Source organism: Denticeps clupeoides, chromosome 10 (assembly GCF_900700375.1).
Source record: "Denticeps clupeoides chromosome 10, fDenClu1.1, whole genome shotgun sequence".
NCBI lineage: Eukaryota > Metazoa > Chordata > Actinopteri > Clupeiformes > Denticipitidae > Denticeps > Denticeps clupeoides.
Genome location: NC_041716.1, coordinates 2,375,588 through 2,396,256, shown reverse-complemented (window position 1 = coordinate 2,396,256; position 20,669 = coordinate 2,375,588). Strand labels below are relative to the sequence as shown.

Sequence of the window (20,669 nt, the reverse complement as noted above, 5' to 3'; positions counted from 1 at the left end):
CAACATGTTCTAAACGTCAACAAATTTCACGTCACTGCCTGCTCTATCGGATACTTCAATAACACCGCAGAACTATGTGTGTGGTGGCGGGAAAAAACTCCACTTTACAACTTCTGGCTTATGCCACACACCATGCCACTAAATAAAACACACACATTACAGTCAGATGCCTGAAAATGGATTAACATTTTCCTCAAGTGGGGACAGTGCTTTTGCTCAGTGGAACCTTGCGGACCAGAATTCGGCAACTCTCTGATTACGGGGGTTTCGACCACCGTACTTCCAGGAAAAACTTGACATTCATTTAACTCTTTCTGAAAATCATCATCTGTGGATGTAAATATTTGAGAAATGATATTTGGTTTTTGTAGTAATACAAACTCAATGTCAATCACTTTTAGTACCATGTTCTGTAAATAAAAGTACGCACATTATCCAGTAGTGAGTGTGAAACCAACTCTAGCAAAGTCGGAAGCACCATAGCATTCACCCGAGGAACCTCGATGACATTATAGCCTCTCTGGTCCTCTTTACGTGCCCCTTTATTTATTAATTTTATTGTACACGACAGAAGGATGAACAGAATTAATATACAAATGTTGCCAAAAGTAACAAGAGAGAGAAAACGACAAAATCAATAAGCTGAAGATTGATTACCAAGGTCCTTCGTCACTGATTTAATCTTCATGTTCACATCATCGCTAATTGCAAGGAATAAAAAGGTCTTTTGATGAAAATGAAGTTGTGGAAGTAATTCTTTCTGTGGCTGTGTGATTGGTTCCAGTGTCCATTCCGGCCTGAGCTGGTTTAAAATCCGTTATACTGGCCTGGTCCTGCCTCACTGGCGAGCTGTGGAACAGAAAGAAAAAATGGATCGTCTGGACCGCCAGCGTCCGGCTACGATATGCTGATATTTGGGCGCTTGTGTCTTACGGCAAGAGAAGATTTGACAGCCTGCAGCTGGAAGAAGACCCTGCCTCCTTCATCAGGGCAGATCATCCGCATGTTGTTCTGGGACATTGTCAATAGTAGCTCTCCATTGAACACGCTCAAACAGTTCAGGGTCCTGGGACACACACACACACAATCAGTTCTGACGGTCTTCAAAACCTACTGAGAGGAAATTGAATGCTATGTCTTCTTACGATTTGGAGAAGCCCTTGTACTGTAGCCAGGCTCGGACCTCCGCAGGTGTGGACCTTGTGTCGAGGGACGGGGGTCCCTGCACATAATCAATAAATCAGGACATGCCAAACATCTGCTTTAAAGCTGTATTCTCCTGGTACTGTATGCTGTAAGATGTGGGGCGGGTTCAGATTCAACAGTTCATCGGTCAGTCCAGTGCGTACAACCTCCATGTTGGTGTCGGTAGTGGCCGTGGTCACGTTTTGTGCACAAGGTGTATTAGGAGTGTAGAAAGTGAGGAGATGGACGCTCTGCTGAAACTTGACTTGTGACGTATTGGCAGGAGCTGTGTGAGAGCTGTCAATCATGCCTCCAATCATGCTCCACCCCTTTTAAACTTTGTTAATAAAAACATACTTAAAGTTCATCTTCTAGGTGTGAGAATTAATTACACATCAAAACCAAAAAGGTCTGGGTGGGTCGTTAGTTCCTCCTGTCCAAAACACGGGTAACCAGCACGCAGCCACTTCTAGTTTCTATCTGTTCATTTCTGTTAATTCTGAAGACATAAATGATCAAATTTGTCGCATAATCTTGGCTCATTGCTCTTACTTGATTCCTCATATGCCCATATTGATCCGTGTCCTTTGGCGGTCCCTCGGTGACGGGTTCCAGGATATTAGGAGGCACGCTCCCCTCAGCCCCTCGCGAGTTACGGACCTTCCACCACTGCCTTGATTTCTCCAGTACCTTAGAGCCACAAACACATAAAAGCCCGTTTCTTCACACACAAACACACGTTTACAGTCTTAATGAAGAAAATCCCGACCTGGACCATCTCCCCTCTCATCACGCTCAACTCCTGGCTGTTCCTGGCCACCAGGTCGTAAATCACTCGCATGAGGAGAGGCGGCTCGCTTGAGCTGAGACACAGACGGCAAAAGCCTTTTACACATAAACGCATTCACACGTTCATCATTTATTTTATTCCAATAAACTTGTGCGCACCGTGTGGATGGGAGGTTCCTCGCCCTTCTGTCCTGTTAACGGGTTAACGGTTCATTAGGTACAGACGCATATTCATTCATCTGAATGAAATAGGGGGCGTATTTGTGGCACCATGAGGGCTTTAGGCATGGTCCTACCTGGGCTGACTCCTGCTGATACTCGCTTCTAGACGGGAACCTTTGACTGCTGTCCCTTGCGCCCTGCCAGTTTTGAGAATTGGGTGGAACTGGCATAGGTATCTGCCAGCCATCATAGAACACGGGTAAGTATGCTGGGATCTGGTCACCGTTCGGCCATTCCGATCTTATGAGAACACACAGAATATTTAAATTAAGTAATTTACAATTTTAAAGGTATGATTCTGTAAATCAGCAATAGTCAAGATTTCGAGTTATGCTGCTCAATATTTATCTTTTATAATCACTGCTGTCTTGTTTTGTGATGCAGTTAATACCTAGCCATATTTCTATACCACATATAATAAAAGATCACAGCAGTCGTGGCCTAAGTTGTAAGGAAGGGTATACACTTCTTCCCGGGCTGCCCACTGCCCACTACGGGTTGGTGAGGGTTAGTGGGTTAAATGCAGCGAACACATTTTGTTGTGCTGCAATATATCACAGTAACAATCACTTCTTTACGGATTGCAGTATACAGTACAGGGCAAAAGTTGGGACACCTTCTCATTCAACGCGTTTTCTTTATTTTCATGACCATTTCCGTTGGTAGATTCTCACTGAAGGCATCAAAACTATGAATGAACACATGTGGAGTTCTGTACTTAACAAAAAGTGGAGACCTGACCTCCACAGTCACCGGACCTGAACCCAATCCAGATGGTTTGGGGTGAGCTGGACCAACAAGTGCTAAACACCTCTGGGAACTCCTTCAAGACTGTTGGAGAAGCATTTCAGGTGACGACCTCTTGAAGCTCATCGAGAGAATGCCAAGAGTGTGCAAAGCAGTAATCAGAGCAAAGAAACTAGAATATAAAACATGTTTTCAGTTATTTCAGTTATTTTTTTGGTGAATACATAACTCCACATGTGTTCATTCATAGTTTTGATGCCTTCAGTGAGAATCTACCAACGTAAATGGTCATGAAAATAACGAAAACACATTGAATGAGAAGGTGTGTCCAAACTTCTGGCCCGTACTTTATTTCTACCCCATTTCCAAAAAAAAAACCCCGGGTACCTGGGAGTTCTCCAGGCGTCCCCTAAAGAGCTCCACAGCTTGTGCTCCCCCGGAGTTACGGTCTGAGACAGCAGGAAGAGAGCATCTTCGGTCATCAGGGGGATGACCACTGATGAGGCCACGTTGCTTGGGTACCACGGGAATATCTAGGACAGGAGAACACAGCTGGAGACCCAAAACCCGCACAGCAGCAGAAACTCCTGATTTCTCAGATAACACACATTTTAAACCCACCCCGCCCAGAGACGTATATCTGAACATTTTTCAGCAAAATTACAGGATTTTGAGAAGAACCCTGATGCTCACCAAGTTCAAACTTCCGAAGAGATGGTGGATGAATTCAGGGGCACTCGGGTTGTTGATCTTGCCGTTGAGTTTCCCCTGAGATACAAAGAGTGTTTCATACGGACCACATCGAGTCCAAAACCCACTGAATGTGTACGCACATTTTAAAAAATGGAACGTACCAGCAGGTTAAAGCCGTACTTAATTTTTTGAAGATACGAAAAGTATTCCTCCAGCGGGGGCAAGGATTGACCTTTAACACACAGACAGACAGACAATCGAAAAAACACTATGGTAATTTGTGTGTGAATGAAATTTCCTTGCAAGTTCTATTTAGATGTTGAGACCTGCTCACCAGGACCTTTTTCTTTTTTGTTTTTCTTGATTTTCTTTTTGTCCTGATCATCTTGCTGCAGTGAAGCAGACACTTTGCCCGTAAAGAATTCTATGTCGCTCAGGACATGGTTGAAGATTTCCTGGAGATTCAAAATACAGTGAAAAACGTGTTGGACGGTCGAATGGGCAGGCTGTGGTGTTTGTCTGATGTACCGACACTCACCACGTTCCTCTCGACTTCACTGTTCTGGGGCTGCTGGAAGGAGGGCTCCTCCGGTGGAGTGACTACTGGACCCTCTGAAAACACCAAGAAGACCTCAGTAGGTCAAGTAACGTGCCGTAAATCAAACATTTACGATATTCTTGCAGATCGGTGAGTGAAAAGCAAGTATAGAACAATAAAAAAATTAATAAAATGGTAGTTAGTTACTTCCTGTGTCGCTTTCTCAATTCCCAGTCACGCATTATTTAGATTTCAGAATGCTTGTGGTGGGTTATAGAGATTTAGGGTGGTGGGTTAGCAGATGGCTGAGAGAAAAATATGAAATGACCTTTGAACACTTTCTTTACAATGAAGGGGAAAAGAAAACAGAATGTGTGTCGAATATATTTGAGACTATAAGGTAACAATAATATAATAAGACAACCTTATTTTAATTATGAAATGGTTTTGATTAAAAGAAAATGTTGTTTTTGTCTGTTCTACTCGGTATTTGTAATATATTGACTGGGTTGAATAGAATTGCATTAACAAAAAATACTAAAATACAATTTTCATTGACTAAAACTAGACTAAAATAGTCACGAATAATTCTGACTAAAATATGTATAAATATCTGACAAAAATGCTCAGACTTTTAGTCGACTGAAAATAGGCTAAAAGTGAGTCTGGATATGACCAATACTAATAAAAACTAATAAAAAATTGAGCGCATGACGTAAAGACTAGACTAAAACTAAAATTACGACAGGGTAAAAGAAAAAGCTGTTAATCATGGCTACAGGACTTTTTTTAATAGTATTGTTATACCGCTACATAGCAGTATATTGGGTGTGTGTGGTCATATCAGTGGAAAATGTACGAACCTCTGAACCTAGGCTCAGTGTGGTCATTGTTCCCCCACTGTGGAGGGGTGTGGTCACGTGGTGGCGGCGGAGGCGAATAACTCTCTTGTCGCGTTGTATGGGATGTAGGGCTGCCATGCCTTCCAGGTAACTTCTGCCCAATAATGTTTTCTAGGTGGCGCCTTGAAAAGGTTACAAAGTCAATGTGAGTGGGGTGGTAGTAGCCTAGGGGTAACACACTCGCCTACGAACCAGAAGACCCAGACACTTAACCCTAAGTTGCTCCAGGGGGGGACTGTCCCTGTAACTACTGATTGTAAGTCGCTCTGGATAAGGGCGTCTGATAAATGCTGTAAATGTAAATGAGTCTCAGTGGGAGTTGTCCTTTGGTCGACCGATGTCTCACCTGATGTCCACAACCTGGTCGTTTCCAGCATCAGCAGAGTCTTGGCCTCCAAGTCCCACGATTTTATCTAAATCCACTTTGATCTCTTTTGCCTGGAGAAAACAACACAAGCAGATTCTCATCAGAGTCAAGCCCTCCATTCAAGGAGCCGCAGTACTGACCGAGTCGGGGTGGGACCCTTACCCCAACGTCATCGCACTGGAAGAGGAAGACCTGAGGAAAGCGCCTGTGCCGCTTGTGCACCGTGACCATCAGGAGGGAGGTGTAGTCACAGCTGTCCAACACGGCCGCTGTCTGCGTGATGCTGGTCAGGGGAAGTGATTCCAGCTCCTCCTGCGCACAGATCACAAGCCATTGGCAAAAAACTCTGAAACACTTTGCACAAATCACTTTGCACAAAATATTTGCGCTTTTTACTTTACTGCTCTTTTTTTTATGGCTCTTTTCTTTAAACATTGTCTTTCACTCATTTGCACACCTTCACCCCACCAGTTGCACATATTATATGTTAAAGACGTAAAAGTGTAACATTTGGTTATGTTTGCAATATTTGCACATTGGTTCATTGTATACTTTTTGCAATACTGTGGTCTGTAACAGTCGCAAAAAGCATTTCACTGCATATCATACCGTGTAGGACTATGTATGTGGCAAATAAAATTTGGCTGACCAAATGTGACCATCCTCATCCTTAGACTCAGAGTGACTCAGGAGGAGTTGTGTCCTCAGGCCACACACGTCCCACCCCGACCATCATCTCATCATGACCCAGCAATCTGTTACTGCTACACTGGACACTGTACAATGCAACTCATCTTTTAATGAGATTTTTACTTATTATTCGCATTCTGCTTTATAATGAGTCAGCGTACAGTATCTACAGCCACTGATGTCTGTGTCATGTGTTTCAATATGCTTTTTCTCCGGAAAGCTCCACCTTAGTCTCCGTGTCGCTGAGTTGTAATGCGTTGCCCTGCACCTCGAGGATCATCTCCTGGCCCCAGACTTTCCCCTTCGAGTCCAGATGTTTGAGTCGCGTCACGCAGTCGTCCAGGCTCCTGATTTGCTGACCGTTCAGTTCGCATGTGAGCAGGTGCTGCAGTTCATCACAGACACATAAGCAGACATCCACACGCATTAAAAAGAATACAGAAGGCCTCTGTGGACCTGCTCGGCCCTCACCTCAACCCTGTAGAGAAAGTTCTCAGGCTCTTGGCTGATGGACTCTGAATACTCCTTCCTTTGCACTTGATAAGCAACAAAAAATAAGTCTTACAAGCGAACAGAAGTCACATTTTATCATCCCCCACAGACACAGTAGTGGTGTGAACTCACAGTATATTGATTTTCCGCTTGGTCTGGATACGCTGGGCCTCGGGATGCTCGGCTCCTCATAAGAGAACCCCCTGAAACGTTAGATAACGATGACGTTTTAGCTTATGAATGACCATTAGTCACCCTGCAACCCAATCGTCCTGGGCTCAGTAACTCATGTCTGAAAGAGAAATTACATTTACATTTACGGCATTTACCAGAGCGACTTACAACCAGTAGTTACAGGGACAGTCCCCTCCTGGAGACACTCAGGGTTAAGTGTCTTGCTCAGGGACACGATGGTAGTAAGTGTGGTTTGAACCTGGGTCTTCTGGTTCATAGGCGAGTGTGTTACTACCACCTGAGTGTGGTTACCACCTTACTCCTCCTTACTGAATTCTAGGAATAATAATGTGTAAAACAGGCTGTATCCTCATTGGTTTACTTTTCTTTTGCAATTCGTGTCAGCAATCAAAACTAGTTTGTCTCTTACAAATAGTTAAGTAGTTTAAGCCCACATGCATCACATACACCTCCTCCCACCCCACTATGGCAGGCCAACAGGGCCAATAATCAGCAGGTTCACGACCTGGCAACAAAATACCGTAAAAACGCTGTTCAATTCTTCTCAACTACGCTTTTTTAACGGCATAAGCCGTAAAGCTGCATTCTGAACACGCCCTCAGCGCTACTTTTATGCCATCGAGTGAAGTGATAGTCGTTGTGATACACAGCAAGCGCAGCACACAGTGACACAATGAAATCCATCACCCTTAAGGAAGCTATGACAGGCGCCCGGGGATTTGAACCAGCAACCTTCCGGCTACGGACCTAGCAACCGCTAGGCCACCACCGCCCCAGGCCAGCCAAAAAGGTAAGAGCTTCTGGTTGAGTTCTGTGGGTGGACGTAGAAATCTTGCCTAGGGCTCCAAATTTGTTTAGGCCAAATTAAAATATGCATATGAAATTAAAAGCATAATGGCTGATAAAACATTACAAACATACTTTCAAGACGTCTTTTTTTTTTTTTTTTCATTTTATTTTGCAACAGCTGTGTCTTAAAGAGTTTTTTTTAAGAACTTTTTAATGATTTCATTACATCCCAACATGCCAATGACCTCATGGTTCCACCTGCACCCTTTATGGCACCAGCTCTCATAAAGATAACTTGCATTTCAGCACGTAAACGTATGAGAATGAGCAGAGTAGTCCTGTACTGCTGCAGGACGTGGGATGGGCTGTAATACCTTGACGGCAGCCCATGAGGACTGTTTATCTGGAACATTCTTCGGTCGTGGCGTCACAGATCTCGAGTCAAAAGGTTGCTGTGAAAGAAAGTCGGCAAATGGGTCTCAATGCCACGGCGCCCTTCCGCACTGAAAAGCCGTTTGCAAAAGCGGAATCGGAAAATCAGTGTCTGAATATTGAGTGAAAGCTTCTTAGCCAGCAGTCAACGTTTACAATTCTGTCATGTCATTTACTTAAAACTCCGTTTTCCACTTCAATGTACACTTTTACGACTTAATAAGGAATTATTATTTTTTTTTTTTTTCCATGATCAATGATCAAAAAGAACAACGTGAGCAGTAACGTTACCGTCCTCAGCCGTGCTTTCCTTCTGTCCCATCCCCAGATTTATTCTATTCCCGGCACCAAGGAACCATCCATCCCGCAGCAGAAAAAAGGAGGAAAATAACTTCCTGCTGCCGAGAGTCGGGGTCAAAGTCTGCCACGGGCGAACAGGGAGGGGAGGCACTCGGCAAGCGGTCAAAGTTCCTGAAAAGGCGACTACCGCGGAAAAATACCAAACCAGAAGCACCAAATCGCGTAATTAAATTTGACTTTATTTAATACTTATGTACATGAACGTGACAAACCACCATCACGAGAAAATTGTTTTATTATTAATAACCAAAGTCAGATGTTGGATCCTTAGGCCCGGGCCTTGGCCTGAGTAGCTTTAGCCAGCATCTTCAGGTCCGTGATGCACTTAGCAATGCTCTCCTTCTCCTGCAACACAGAACGAGGAAAAGGTCCACGTCAGCAGATATAAACGGCACGAAATACGAGTGCAGAACCTCTGCCAGGAGGCCACAAAAGGTACAAATATAAATCTCCAAATCTAAAAGTTGGAAAGAGCTCCATTTGCCGTACAGGCGTGGATAGCAGAAAGCCCGGTGAGGAACACGGGAGAGAAGCACTCGCCTGCTGTGGGGTGATGCTGCTGACGACGTTCTTCTCCACCCAGTTGACCATGTGCTCCTGCTCCATGCGGCGATGGAGGTTCTGCACCTCGATCTGGTAATCCAGCCGCTTCTTCACCTCGTTGGTCACCAAGTGTAGCCGCTCCCTGTGGTTGATTTCGAGCAGCATGGCCACGTTGTTCTGGGGTGAACGGGACACAGTTCCAGATTAGACCCCAAAAACAGGACATGCAAACAATCGTATTCATTGGCCAAGGCCATGAAGTAAGTTTAGGCTTCTTACACATATTCAGAAAGGAATTTCCATGACCATGTGTCCTGTAATTTACATGATTTTCACGGCTGAGAAAGTTCTGGAACATGGAAGCAACACACGCAGCACCACATGCCGTGGTTCACTACATGCAAAGTTGTAGTCGTAGACGTAGAAAAACGTTGCTCGTTTTACTATGTACTTCATATTCCAAAACTTTTCAGGGCCTGGTAAATTCTCTTTTCGAATTCCATGACTTTTCCAGGTTTTTAATGACCGCAGGAACCCTGTAGGTGTGACCAGTAATTATCAAGCGTCCTTGGTGCAATCGGATTGGGATCAATCCTTTATCCGTCCATCAAGAACAAATTTGAGGACAGGCAGTCTGATATTGACCCACTCTGACTGTTATTCATGTGGAGGCAATGAATTTAACTAGTCGTTGCAGAGTTGTTCGGGGAATCAAAGAGGAACTCTTCAGGTCAAGTTTCAAATAAAAAAACCTCCTCTGCTCACCCTCTTGGCGTCAAACAGCATGGGCCGTCCCTCTGCCCTCCACTGCTCCTTCTTCTCGTCCTCGACAGCCTGAGCCAGGCTGGTCATGGCCAGGTCCTTCACCTCCTGGGCTTTGGACACTTTGTCCTATGGATTTCAATTCAGGCACAAAGTCGGTCTACATTCGGCAGAATCCTGGGGGGGGGCGCTGTTAGATTTCAAGGTCGTCGCATGAGGCGTACCTGGTTCAACTTGTCCGCAAATGCCGCCACCTGGGGGCCAAATTTCTTTACGCCATAGACAACAACAGCACCAATGGAAGCTGCAGCAAAGGTCTCGTGGTTGACGACATAGATCTCCTTGGACAGCAGGTACAGCAGCAGGCCCGTGCCCAGCATGTATGGCCCTGGAGAGAAGACAAGAGAAGTTACGCACTTTAACAGAATACATATCCACTACTCATGACGTCTATGTCTCACTGAACATAATATCTTTTTACTGGCATTGCTCTTATTTTATTCAATGATCTAAAACTTTGACTTAAATATGCACAGTCGGATCAGGCTGGCTCAGGATGCATTTCGCTGCTATAACTACGCATATGACAAAAAAAAAAAAAAAAAAGTCTTGAACTATTGTGATCTGATTAGAAAATTTCCCATATTTCCAGGTCAGGCTGAACGCACAGAGAACAGAGGAGGGGACTGACGTTCCCCGGCACACCTGTCACGCCAGTCTTGGGGTACAGCAGCTGGAAAAGCTCTTCGGGGATGATGCCATGGCGAACCTTGCCACCTTTCTCCGGCAGCGGAGGCACGGGGGCCAAACTCTGAGGAGATGAGTGGAGGGAGCGAGACGCCTGGACCACACTGTGGGGGTAGAAAATTATTATTATTATTTTTAAAGGTGATAAATCCTAAGCCAGGAATTCTATAAAACATGAAGGAAAATTTCCACTTACCAAGCACCAAACGATCCGCTGCTTTTAAAGGCAGGGCCTGAAACGAGAGTAAAAATTCATTCGGAAAAATTTAACTAGTTTCAGAATTTAGCAGTACTGGGGTTCACGTTCAACTGGTTTTGCAGAGCCGTAAGGGTAAAAAAAAAAATTTAACCAATAAAATGGCCACAACGTTAAAACGGTTCTCATTAAGCAACTAAAATGATCACGGTACGACTCGCAGGATTAGATTCGGACGCTCCGCGACCGGGGCAAGGGCATTCTAGCCAGCAGCTAGCGCTGAATTAGCATCGCAGCTAACAGCAAGCAAATAAGCACCAGTCCGTACGGACAACTTGTTACCGCGAACAGGGATTTAAAGCTTTAAAACCTTTAAAGAGATTTAAAATGCGCATAAAACGCGAGTGAAGTCCGTTCCGTGGTGCGCACGACGGGATGAAGTAGAAGGCGTTTCAGTCAGCGGGCGGCCGGGTCGTTACCCTTCACACCGACACCGCAGCCGAATCTGAACAACGCGCGTTAAACCGCGTCCCCGAACGGGCCCCACCTGAAACGAGCACCAGTCTCGACAGCATGTCTGCTCCGACGAGCGTCAAAACTCCCACAACACGAAGCTGTTCGACGCCGAAACACCGGTCGCTGTCTGCGGCCGCGCTGTGCCCTTCTGCCGGGAGCAAGGATGGCGGAGGGGCAAGGCTGCTCTCGCGAGATTTCCCTCGACGCCCAATCGTTTATTTCCGGGTGAAAGATTTGTAGTTCGTCGGCATACATATATGGACGGTGTTCCAAGCTCGTTCAACCACGCTTCTCTGACGGTACGAGGTAATAACGAAGGATCAAGGCAAAATATTTCTTAAGTTACGTTTTGTTTTATCATCTTGTATGTCACGAAATTTCGTGTTCGGCAAATAAGGTTATTCATGTTACAGACCATCCCCACCATGGGAAAGACACATCTTCTATTCTGACACCTGTGAATATTGCAGTTCTTGACAAACCTGCAATATATGCAAAATGCCTCTGTGTATGGACCTGTCCTGTCTATAGTTATTTTTTCGAAATTATAAGGTAAATAAAAGTTCATAATTCATATTAAATATAAAAATAGTGTTTTCCTTGTCTGAAAAAATGTACTGTATAAAGCTTATTATCTATAGTTCTCTACAAATCCCTACAAATGCATGTTGCTGTGGATAAACACGTAAATATGAATATATGAGTGGTCATGACGACCTCAGAGGTCATCACAATATACAGATTTACGTTGCATTCTGAATCTGAAACCGATTTCCCGAGTATATATCTCGCAGAACTCTACCCCCTACAGGCGCAACACGGGTACTGCAGCCTGCTGAGCAGCATTTAAGGTGGAACGGACCGGGTTCAAAGCAGAGACCACATCACATTTCACTGTGCCCGTCACTTTACTTCATTACGTGATGCACTTTGTAGTTTACCAGTGAATAATTCGGCCTTGGCCACGGTTTAATTCAATTTCAATTTAATTCAATATTGTATGTTTTTAATATGTTTATTCATCTCCAAACAATATATCCAAAACAATTACTGCATACATTTCAATTGATATTGCGTTTTTCTGTGTTATTTTATGCTAACCCTGAAACTGGTGTATGCAGTATAACAGGATTTTAGAAGGAACACAACATAATGTCTTTTCCAGCACAGTAATTTCCCCAGAAGTCTTAGCTTTGAGAAATAAGCCAAGAGGCAACATATCTAAAAAAAAGCTCCTGGAATTACTCAGGCAAAACTATTGTGAAGGTGATTGTTCTGGAAACGAATGGCCCGCACCAGTTGCACCACAGTGTGTCACTCTGCACCCATGCACCAGTCATAACGTGTGATAAACACCACTACAACTCCAAATCAAAAAACCCTCAGGCTTTAACCGTGACTTGCACTTGACTAGTATCGGAGCTGCATCAGCTCTTCACAGATGATTAGAATCTGGTAGAGAAACGTAACTAGTTAAATTCCTATATTTTTACCACCACATTGCAATGATTGTGTCATGTATCACATGAAGTGTGGCGGTGCAATAAAATCCCCCTACATATCAAAATCCGCTCTGGGCGTGAATCATGTTGGCCTTAACTGCACATTGTCACTTCCAGCACACTGGTTCCACTCCGATAGGTAAGGCAGAAACGTCAGTTTCTTAGTATAAGAAACTCTGTGTTACAGCGGAAGCAGGAAGTGAACAGAAAAACCACAGGAGTCTTCTGTAGAAATATCCCATTCGCTTTTCAATACCTTCTTGTATTATTTAGTTTATTTAGGGCAAACATCATATTAACATGCAAAACAGGTCTAAATTAAAAAAAAGTTTTGTGAGCAGCCACAGAACAGTTTCTGTAAAAAATCATATTTTTCTTATTAATCATATTTTTTATCTGGGCCCTTAGGTCATGGACAAACTGCAGCAGTAATTCAGAAGTTCAGTGTGTCATACATTTTTTTTTTCTGCTTGATACTTCACTTATGCATCTGTAACTCATCACAACTTACAGAAGAAACGTTGCAGTTTAGTGGCAGCCGTTCAAATGTCCATGCAAACATATAATAAATCCGAATGTCCTTGTCATGATCTCAGTGGCACGTTCCTTTCGTAACAAAAAAAAAACTTCTGCCGGAAATTTGCTGTAGGGTTCAGTCTGTTAGCGCTGAAATGCACAAGAGAAATGCATCTGCTGACCCCTAAGGAATGTCCATGTCTCCATTGAAACCCTGCGATAGGCGCTTCTCAGCTTCAGGCGCAGCTCCCCTGTCCACGTTCTCCTTGCTCTCCTCATCCCGGTCCCCGGACCTCTGCCGCAGGTGCAGTCCTGGGTCCTTTTGAGCGGGGATTCGGAAGCTAGAAAAGGAAATGCCTGACGTTCTCTTCTCTGCACCACAAATCCAAAGACACAATCAGAGGGAATGATTACACACCGCATTCACATCCTGGAAACGTTCTGAAGGTTCTAAAGCTTCTCAGGTTTACACCGCTGGTAAAACTAGACCATGGGAACGGTTTTCAAAAACCTTTCTCGTGCTCATAAGTCAATTACAATATGTATGGAGACCTTTGATGCTCATTGAAAATACCCTGATGGTCTAAAATAATTCTGATCTAAAATGTGTAATTATTGTTAATGGGAAGGAACAGGTGGCTTGTGACGTACCGCCCGGTCCCACCGGCTGCATTAATCTGTTCATCTGAACGTTCCAGTGTTTGACGTTGGTGCTGGCCTGACGGAGCTTCTTCTGTGCAGCCTGAAGAGAAGGAAGATCAATTTTTTTTTTGTCATTTGAAATCAATTTTGCAGAATTTAACATTATATAGTGAAAGTGAAACAGCACCTTAAAACCATCACCCTTGGTGAGCAGTGGGCAGCCATGACAGGTTCCCCAAAGCACTTTAATATTTTGAGAAACCAGACATTCTTGTACAGTGCTGAGTGATTTTAAGGGTGCGGAACGTGAAGACTAACCATCACATCCTGGTCCACTCTGTGCCGGTTGGCTCGCACCTCCTCCACCTGCCGCTGCGCCTCCTCCAGAGCCCGCGATTTACTCTCCATCTCCTGCTTGAGCTCCTGCTTCTCCCTCTGGGTCTTCAAGATGTACTCCTCCTGCTCCTCCTGCAGGGCCATCAGAGCCTTCATCTTCTCCTCCTCCTCAGCCAGCAACCTGTAAACCGCAGCAGGCAAACCCGCATATCAACCTGCCACCATGACACCTACAGCTGAAGCTGTTGGAGTTCAAGTTGAGTTATATACACGTTAACACAGTGAATAGTGAGACGAAGCAAAGTTTCTCCGGAACCTGGTGCTACACGTAACATCTATACACAGACAAACCGGCTAAAGTGCATGTGTTACATTTAACCAAAAACATGTAGACAACAGTGAGACAGACAGCGCTAAACTAGGAAATGTATAATAACTGTGCCAAGTACAAAAATAGTGCAAATACTGCTGTGCAAAATCGAACGGTGCAATAATAGATAATAATAGATAACGGTCCTGCACAAATTCAGGCTCGTCAGTGCAACTCGTCTCATCTGTTAAGTTCTTCATCCCTCCTAAAATGCATCTCCTGATCCCACCTCGCTTCGCCAGCAGGGGAACCCACTCTAGCCTATTCCGTCACGAGCCTGTCACTCTGTGCACTTGTCTCATCTGTCCACCGCATGCAGATGAGAACCAAATGAGCTCTTCCTGCGCTGTCACTGTGAGTCTTCAATCACAGGCGGGGCAGGGAGGTAAGATCTTAAGTGACAAAATGTCGTCAAATTTGCATCATTAGTAATGTGCACAGCGGGAAAAATGGGCTCGGGTATTACACGGGGTTGCCAGATCTGGTCAGTTGACTGAGCCTCGATCTGGCAACCCTGCTCTGAACATCGCTGAACTTTCCACAGTAATGGGCACGGGAATTGTCACTGAATAAATGCAGTCAGTCTACATGGTCAGAGGTAATAATCTCTGCTCTCTTCTAGTGACTGACAGCTGGTGCGAGTGAACAGATTTTCATTTTAGCGGGACTGGGTTTGATGTGAGTGTCGATTTGGCGGCACCGCGAGGGCTCGGTACCTGGCCTGTGTGTATCTGAAGGCCTCCTCGTCCTGCCGGGCCTTGATCTCCTGGTGCAGCGCCTCCTCCAGCTGCTGCTGCATGTCCTCCAGCTCCCGAATCCGCTTGCGCTGCTTCTCTGCCTCGGCCTCCTTCAGGGCCATCTCAGCCTGCATGCTCGCCCGGGCCTGGGTACATACACACACACACACACACACACACACACACACATTAGTCATTCGCTTAGTTGTGCCTGAAGCAGGCTGGTCAGCCCCGTCTCCCCTCACCTCCTCGGCCTCCTGCAGCTGCACCTCCAGGGTTCTCCTCAGCTGCTCGTGCTGCTGGCGCCTCCTCAGCTCGTCCTGCTCCAGCAGGGCCTGGGCCTGGCGCTGCGCCTCCTTCAGGAGCTCCAGCTCGGCCAGCTTGCGCGCCTTCTCCTCCTGCAGGGCCTGGAGCCGCTGCAGCTCCTGCTCCTTGGCCTGTCGCCGCCGCTCCCTCTGTTCCCGCTGCTCCCGCCGCTTCATCTTCAGGTCCTTGTGTAGTGACGTCTTCCCCTCCGTCTGCAGCCGGATGGCCGTCTGAATGGCTGCAGAGGTCACAAAAAAAAAAAAAGATGTTGGAAAACTCCCTCACAATCGCGTTGGGAATAAAAGGAGGTTTTCCTCGGACCTGATGACCACTCCTGCCTCTGTTTGGTGTCGGACGCGCTCATCTCATACGTTTTGGAGAGGGTTTTCAGGCAAAGCATGCATCTCTTCCCATCCTTGTCGGGCAGCACCTGTAGAACAGAGAACGTCAGGGTCATCACTGGCCAGGTCCACACACGCCTACACCCTCTGATAAGGGGTGCTAGTAGCCTAGTCGCCTGTGAACCAGAAGACCCAGGTTCAAATCCCACTTACTACCCTTGTGTCCCTGAGCAAGACACTGTCCCAGGGGGACTGTCCCTGTCACTACTGATTGTAAGTCGCTCAGGATAAATGCTGTAAATGTAAATAAGGAATCGGCAACTGAAAAAACCTTTAAAGGCTCTATGAGAGGTCAATTCACCCAAAGTCACCATCAAATCCAACTTACGACTGTCACTTTGTCACTTTCATATCGTCAGGCACAACCAACTCATTTATGGGTCTTGTATTTTTACACTATAGAGCAAAACTGAAGACACAAGTCTATGAAATAACACTTGAAATGTTATATTTAAAAAGTTGAAGATCTGAGTCTCTCCAAATCAGGGAGCTTTTGCTGTGATGGCAGCTTTTCACACTCTTGTCTTCTCTGCACCACCTAAAATGAGACAACGGGGACAGTTTCCAACAGTCCTGAAGGTTTATGCTGAACACTTTCTTATCATTCACTCACGTTAATGAGCATCTCATCAAGCGGCCTCTGATGATGACAATAGTGAACAAAGCCGCCATGAAGGTACAAAGAGTCGACTGAAAAATCTGATTAATCAAACATACTTCACTTTCTCCTCATACAACAAATAGTGAAGTGATTGTTACATGTGATACACAGCAGCACAGCACACGGTGCACACAGTGAAATTTGTCCTCTGCATTTATCCCATCACCCTGAGTGAGCCGTGGGCAGCCATGACAGGCACCCGGGGAACAGTGTGTGGGGATGGTGCTTTGCACAGTGGCACCTCAGTCGAACCTTGGTGGAACGTGATTCAAACCGGGAACCTTCTGATTACTGGGCCGATTCCTTAACCGCTAGGCCACCACTGCCCCCGCTAGGCTACCACTGCCTATACTGCCTATGTTCATTCAAAACGGCCCCATCTCAGTCTCCAGAACCACCACAGAGTAGGGGCATCCAAGCTTTTGACTGGTATTTTGTTAATTGTATAATGTATATTTATTAATGAATATTTATATGTTTTTGTAATTGTATGTATTGATGTTTTGTTAGTTTTTACTTTTTTTTACTATTTAGGTGTTCTTTATGTGTAAAGTCATCTGAGAATTTCGGACAGTGTATGCAACTTGGCTGACTGAAGAGGGACAGTGTAATTTTTCTCAGCAGCACATGACCATGATGTGCTATTAATGCCAACATGGCTGCTATCTGAATCAGGTACATGCATTTGCAAAGTCTAGCTAATTTGGTAGACCTTGGAAGATCATGACTTGGAAGACTGGAGGACAGGTACACAGGGACAAGCTGCCCACCTCTACACAGCAGTTCATGTCCAGCGCGATGCTGCCTTTGTGATCCTTCTGGTCTTCGTTGGTGAAGTAGGAGAGGCTGTTGGGTTTCAGCGTGAACCATCGCTCTTTCCAGTTCCTTCTCAGCTGGCTTTTCTTCCATAAGTATCCCTACAGCAAGACCAGAAGACAAATTTGGGTACAAATTTGGACACATTTTTTTTTTTTAGAATGAATCAGTCACTGATTAATCATGGTACCTCCTTGAGCACATCTCCAACTATTTCCCTGTACACCTGCTCCACTGCCATCGTGACGGTTTCCCTATCAATGCCTCGAGTGAGCTTCCCAGAATTCATCATGTCCAGAAATGCCCAAACCGTGAAGCCCTTCTGCTGCACAGAGTCCTGCGACAGGAAGTCCTCCAGCTCCACACAGTTCAGCTCCACATTCATGGCCATGCAGATCTTCTTCAGTAAGTACTCAACCTGTGCCAACAAGCATGGTACATCACCTGAATCATGCTCCACTCCCTGCACAACGTTAGAAAGCATGATGTTTTATTTATATTTTTATTTCATTTTATTAATAATTTGGGGGCAGTGGTGGCCTAGTGGTGAAGGAAGGTTGCCGGTTTGAATCCCCATCCGCCAAGGTGCCACTGAGGTGCCACCGTCCCCACACACTGCTCCCCAGGTGCCTGTCATGGCTGCCCACTGCTCACCAAGGGTGATGGTTAAATGCAGAGGACACATTTCGTTGTGTCACCGTGTGCTGTGCTGCAGCGTATCACAATGACAATCACTTCACTTTCATATCATGTTATATTTCCCGCCGCTGCTGCCAGCCCTGGCTGTGCAAAACCGACTACAGGAAACCCTCAGCTGTGCTGCAACGGAACCGGCAGCCCACAAGACGCCACGAAAAAAAACGGATTCTGCTCAGGCACAGAGGCAGAGGAAAGGTTCACTTCAGTTTCTATTTTTAGACTTCTTCCACCTTCTGTTGGTTTTGGTAACACTTTCATTAAGGTGTTACGGAGCCATTAAAGCCACCATAGCGGCACCAGGAAAGTCGCTTTCAGTGTGCGGGCAGAGCTGCCAGGGACAGTCACCTCGTCGGGCACCATGACCAGGGGGTACTTGTCCTCCGACAGGAAGTTGAACAGGCACCAGAGGCGGAAGGCGTCGTCCCTGGGCAGCACGCTCCTGCTGTCGGTGCGGTAGTTCTTCTTGGCGGTCAGTGTCCAGCAGAGGTTGTCCACGTTCTCCTTCAGGAAGCTCCCTTCCACCACCTGCTCAACAGACAGAGAGCTGCAGCACGGGCGACCTTCTGCCTCGCGCCTGCGTGTGAATGCGGCCGCGTGTGCGGGGCGCCTGATGTAATCTGCAACTTCCACTGCAGAGGCAGAAGTTGAGACATAAAGAGGCCTTGCCATATATGGACTTGTGTAGTTGGTGCCATTGAGTAAAATAATATACCATAAGACCTCTGAAACACCTCTGCTGTGGGTTTGACCTCAGCTCAGAAAGGGTGCAACCATCATATATAACCGTGGTTCAAATGCTCTATCGTGCTAAGCTAAGCAAAATGCTAAGCTAATCCTGCATTGTCAACAGTGGTGGACACATGGCAGGAGGCATTGAGTTGATGCACTGGGTTCATCTGAGAGCTGGAGTGCTGGAGCATGTTACCTTGTCCAGGATGAACTTGTTGAGGTAAGGCATGTAGCCCTGGTTGGACACAGGTCCGTCATCGTCGTCCCTGAAGTCTTCATCGAGAGCCACCGGGTTGTGAGGGATGTTCAGAACCGTGCAGAGGTTATGGGACAGGACCTAACACCCAGACACACGCAGGTCAAATACCAAGCACCACAATGACTCTGAACTAACAGTTAGACGCTCTCAGAAGACCTGTCACATGCCTGCATAATACCTTTGGTACCTTTCGTGCCTGCTTTACAGAGCTTTCCTAAGGTGACCAGGTCTACATCTTCACACACATGAACCAGAAAAAAACTGTGCTTATGTCATGCATGCATAAGAAAAAACCCACATCCCATTGGCCTCCACATCTATCTGCACCATGACCACAATTGTCTGGAACATAAGTGTAAAACAGGGTGAGGAGCATGTGGCTTGAGGAGCATTCTTCCAGCAGGGATTAGATGGATCTATGATGCTTAAAGTACATTATGACACTTTTCTTTGGCTCACAAATGCATTCATTGAATAATATTTGAAATAAGTCCCCTGTCGTGAGAATTTGACTTTGTGAGATGATTTAACATTAAGACGAGTTAACCTGACCTGTCTGTGGTCCTGCAGTGGCTAGAAATGGTGACAGGTGTAAGGTGGTGATAGGACCCTTGGTCATTCTGCTTCTCCGTTCAGAGAGCGGCAGCTCAGACGGTCAGATCTGGAATTTGTTCCCTCATGACATCATAAGGGGAAAGGTTACCTCCCGTTTCTCCCACCGTCACGGCAGTTGCTTGGTGATTGGATGTAAAAATGAGCACAAATGTGCTCCATCACACGATACACTGAAGAACCAGTGGTTTTATTTTTTCTGGAAAACTTTGTGGTTTGTTGATGTCATTTCCACGAACACCCCCTGAACTCCTATAGGCCGCTCTCCTCCTCGTCCCGCCTCTCTCCTCCTCATTAGCATTTAAAGCTACAGACACCAAAACAGAGCGTCCTCGGAAATCTCACTGTGGGACTGGATCAAAGTGGCTGTAATTCTGCACCAAGACGGAATTTCGGAAAGAGACTTCAGATACAGTATTAGGGGACCAACAAGACCGATATAAAAGCAAAAATGTTAATAAAAGGGGAGATTAAATTAATCGTCCATGAGTATAATCCTCAAACAATAGGGGTTGTAAAGAAATATGACCAGAGGGATATAGAACCGAGCCCCTTTTTCAACATGGATGCACACACCACTGACCTTCAGCTGAGACTTCGACACCTTCCCACTCTTCTCCAGGTCCAGGGCAGTGAAGGCATACCAGATGGACTTAAGCAACTCTGATCGCAGCTCCATGACTGCAGAGACATCACTTTTCCCTCAGTTTTCCCCTCTTTTGCTCCGTCTTTTCGCGTCGCTCTCGCTCTCGCACGCTCTGTCTTTCTCAGCTTCCCGGACGTGAGGGCCCGGGCTTGCAGACACCCACACCCTGTTGCAGAATGAGTTTTATCAAGAAATATGCACCCCCTGCTGGAGTTTATGAAATGAAACGAATTTCTTTTCTTTCTTCTTCCTCTTGTTTCAGAACTTCGGGC

At 45.7% G+C, this 20,669-nt stretch overlaps 3 protein-coding genes across 4 annotated transcripts; all 3 read right to left on the bottom strand.

Moving 5' to 3' along the window:
- Positions 1 to 542: 542 nt before the first annotated feature.
- LOC114798529 (epidermal growth factor receptor kinase substrate 8-like protein 3) lies at positions 543 to 8,416 on the bottom strand. 2 transcript variants are annotated; one of them, XM_028994306.1, is made up of 20 exons: positions 8,333 to 8,416; positions 7,984 to 8,061; positions 6,758 to 6,828; positions 6,605 to 6,669; positions 6,360 to 6,518; positions 5,606 to 5,755; positions 5,423 to 5,514; positions 5,038 to 5,198; positions 4,175 to 4,248; positions 3,971 to 4,091; positions 3,798 to 3,868; positions 3,637 to 3,711; positions 3,331 to 3,476; positions 2,271 to 2,436; positions 2,134 to 2,165; positions 1,955 to 2,048; positions 1,738 to 1,875; positions 1,146 to 1,222; positions 934 to 1,066; positions 543 to 849 (listed from the first exon to the last, which is right to left on the bottom strand). In XM_028994306.1, exons 2-20 carry the CDS (start codon positions 8,019 to 8,021, stop codon positions 808 to 810), a joined length of 1,905 nt encoding a protein of 634 aa, XP_028850139.1. In that variant the 5' UTR covers positions 8,022 to 8,061; positions 8,333 to 8,416; the 3' UTR covers positions 543 to 807. The 2 variants fall into 2 exon arrangements, with proteins under 2 accessions (XP_028850139.1, XP_028850140.1); XM_028994307.1 differs by having other exon boundaries at positions 7,984 to 8,112; positions 8,333 to 8,412.
- Positions 8,417 to 8,564: 148 nt separating this feature from the next.
- LOC114798518 (ATP synthase F(0) complex subunit B1, mitochondrial-like) lies at positions 8,565 to 11,357 on the bottom strand. The gene is made up of 7 exons (XM_028994292.1): positions 11,197 to 11,357; positions 10,650 to 10,686; positions 10,412 to 10,557; positions 9,931 to 10,094; positions 9,710 to 9,835; positions 8,942 to 9,121; positions 8,565 to 8,746 (listed from the first exon to the last, which is right to left on the bottom strand). The coding sequence occupies exons 1-7, from the start codon at positions 11,222 to 11,224 to the stop codon at positions 8,669 to 8,671; spliced, it is 759 nt and encodes a 252-aa protein (XP_028850125.1). The 5' UTR covers positions 11,225 to 11,357; the 3' UTR covers positions 8,565 to 8,668.
- Positions 11,358 to 12,913: 1,556 nt separating this feature from the next.
- Positions 12,914 to 20,430, bottom strand: LOC114798092 (differentially expressed in FDCP 6 homolog). Its single transcript, XM_028993488.1, has 11 exons — positions 20,335 to 20,430; positions 19,077 to 19,217; positions 18,497 to 18,676; positions 17,643 to 17,870; positions 17,407 to 17,553; positions 15,896 to 16,004; positions 15,514 to 15,812; positions 15,248 to 15,414; positions 14,144 to 14,342; positions 13,835 to 13,925; positions 12,914 to 13,555 (listed from the first exon to the last, which is right to left on the bottom strand). Exons 1-11 carry the CDS (start codon positions 20,428 to 20,430, stop codon positions 13,368 to 13,370), a joined length of 1,845 nt encoding a protein of 614 aa, XP_028849321.1. The 3' UTR covers positions 12,914 to 13,367.
- Positions 20,431 to 20,669: the final 239 nt, after the last annotated feature.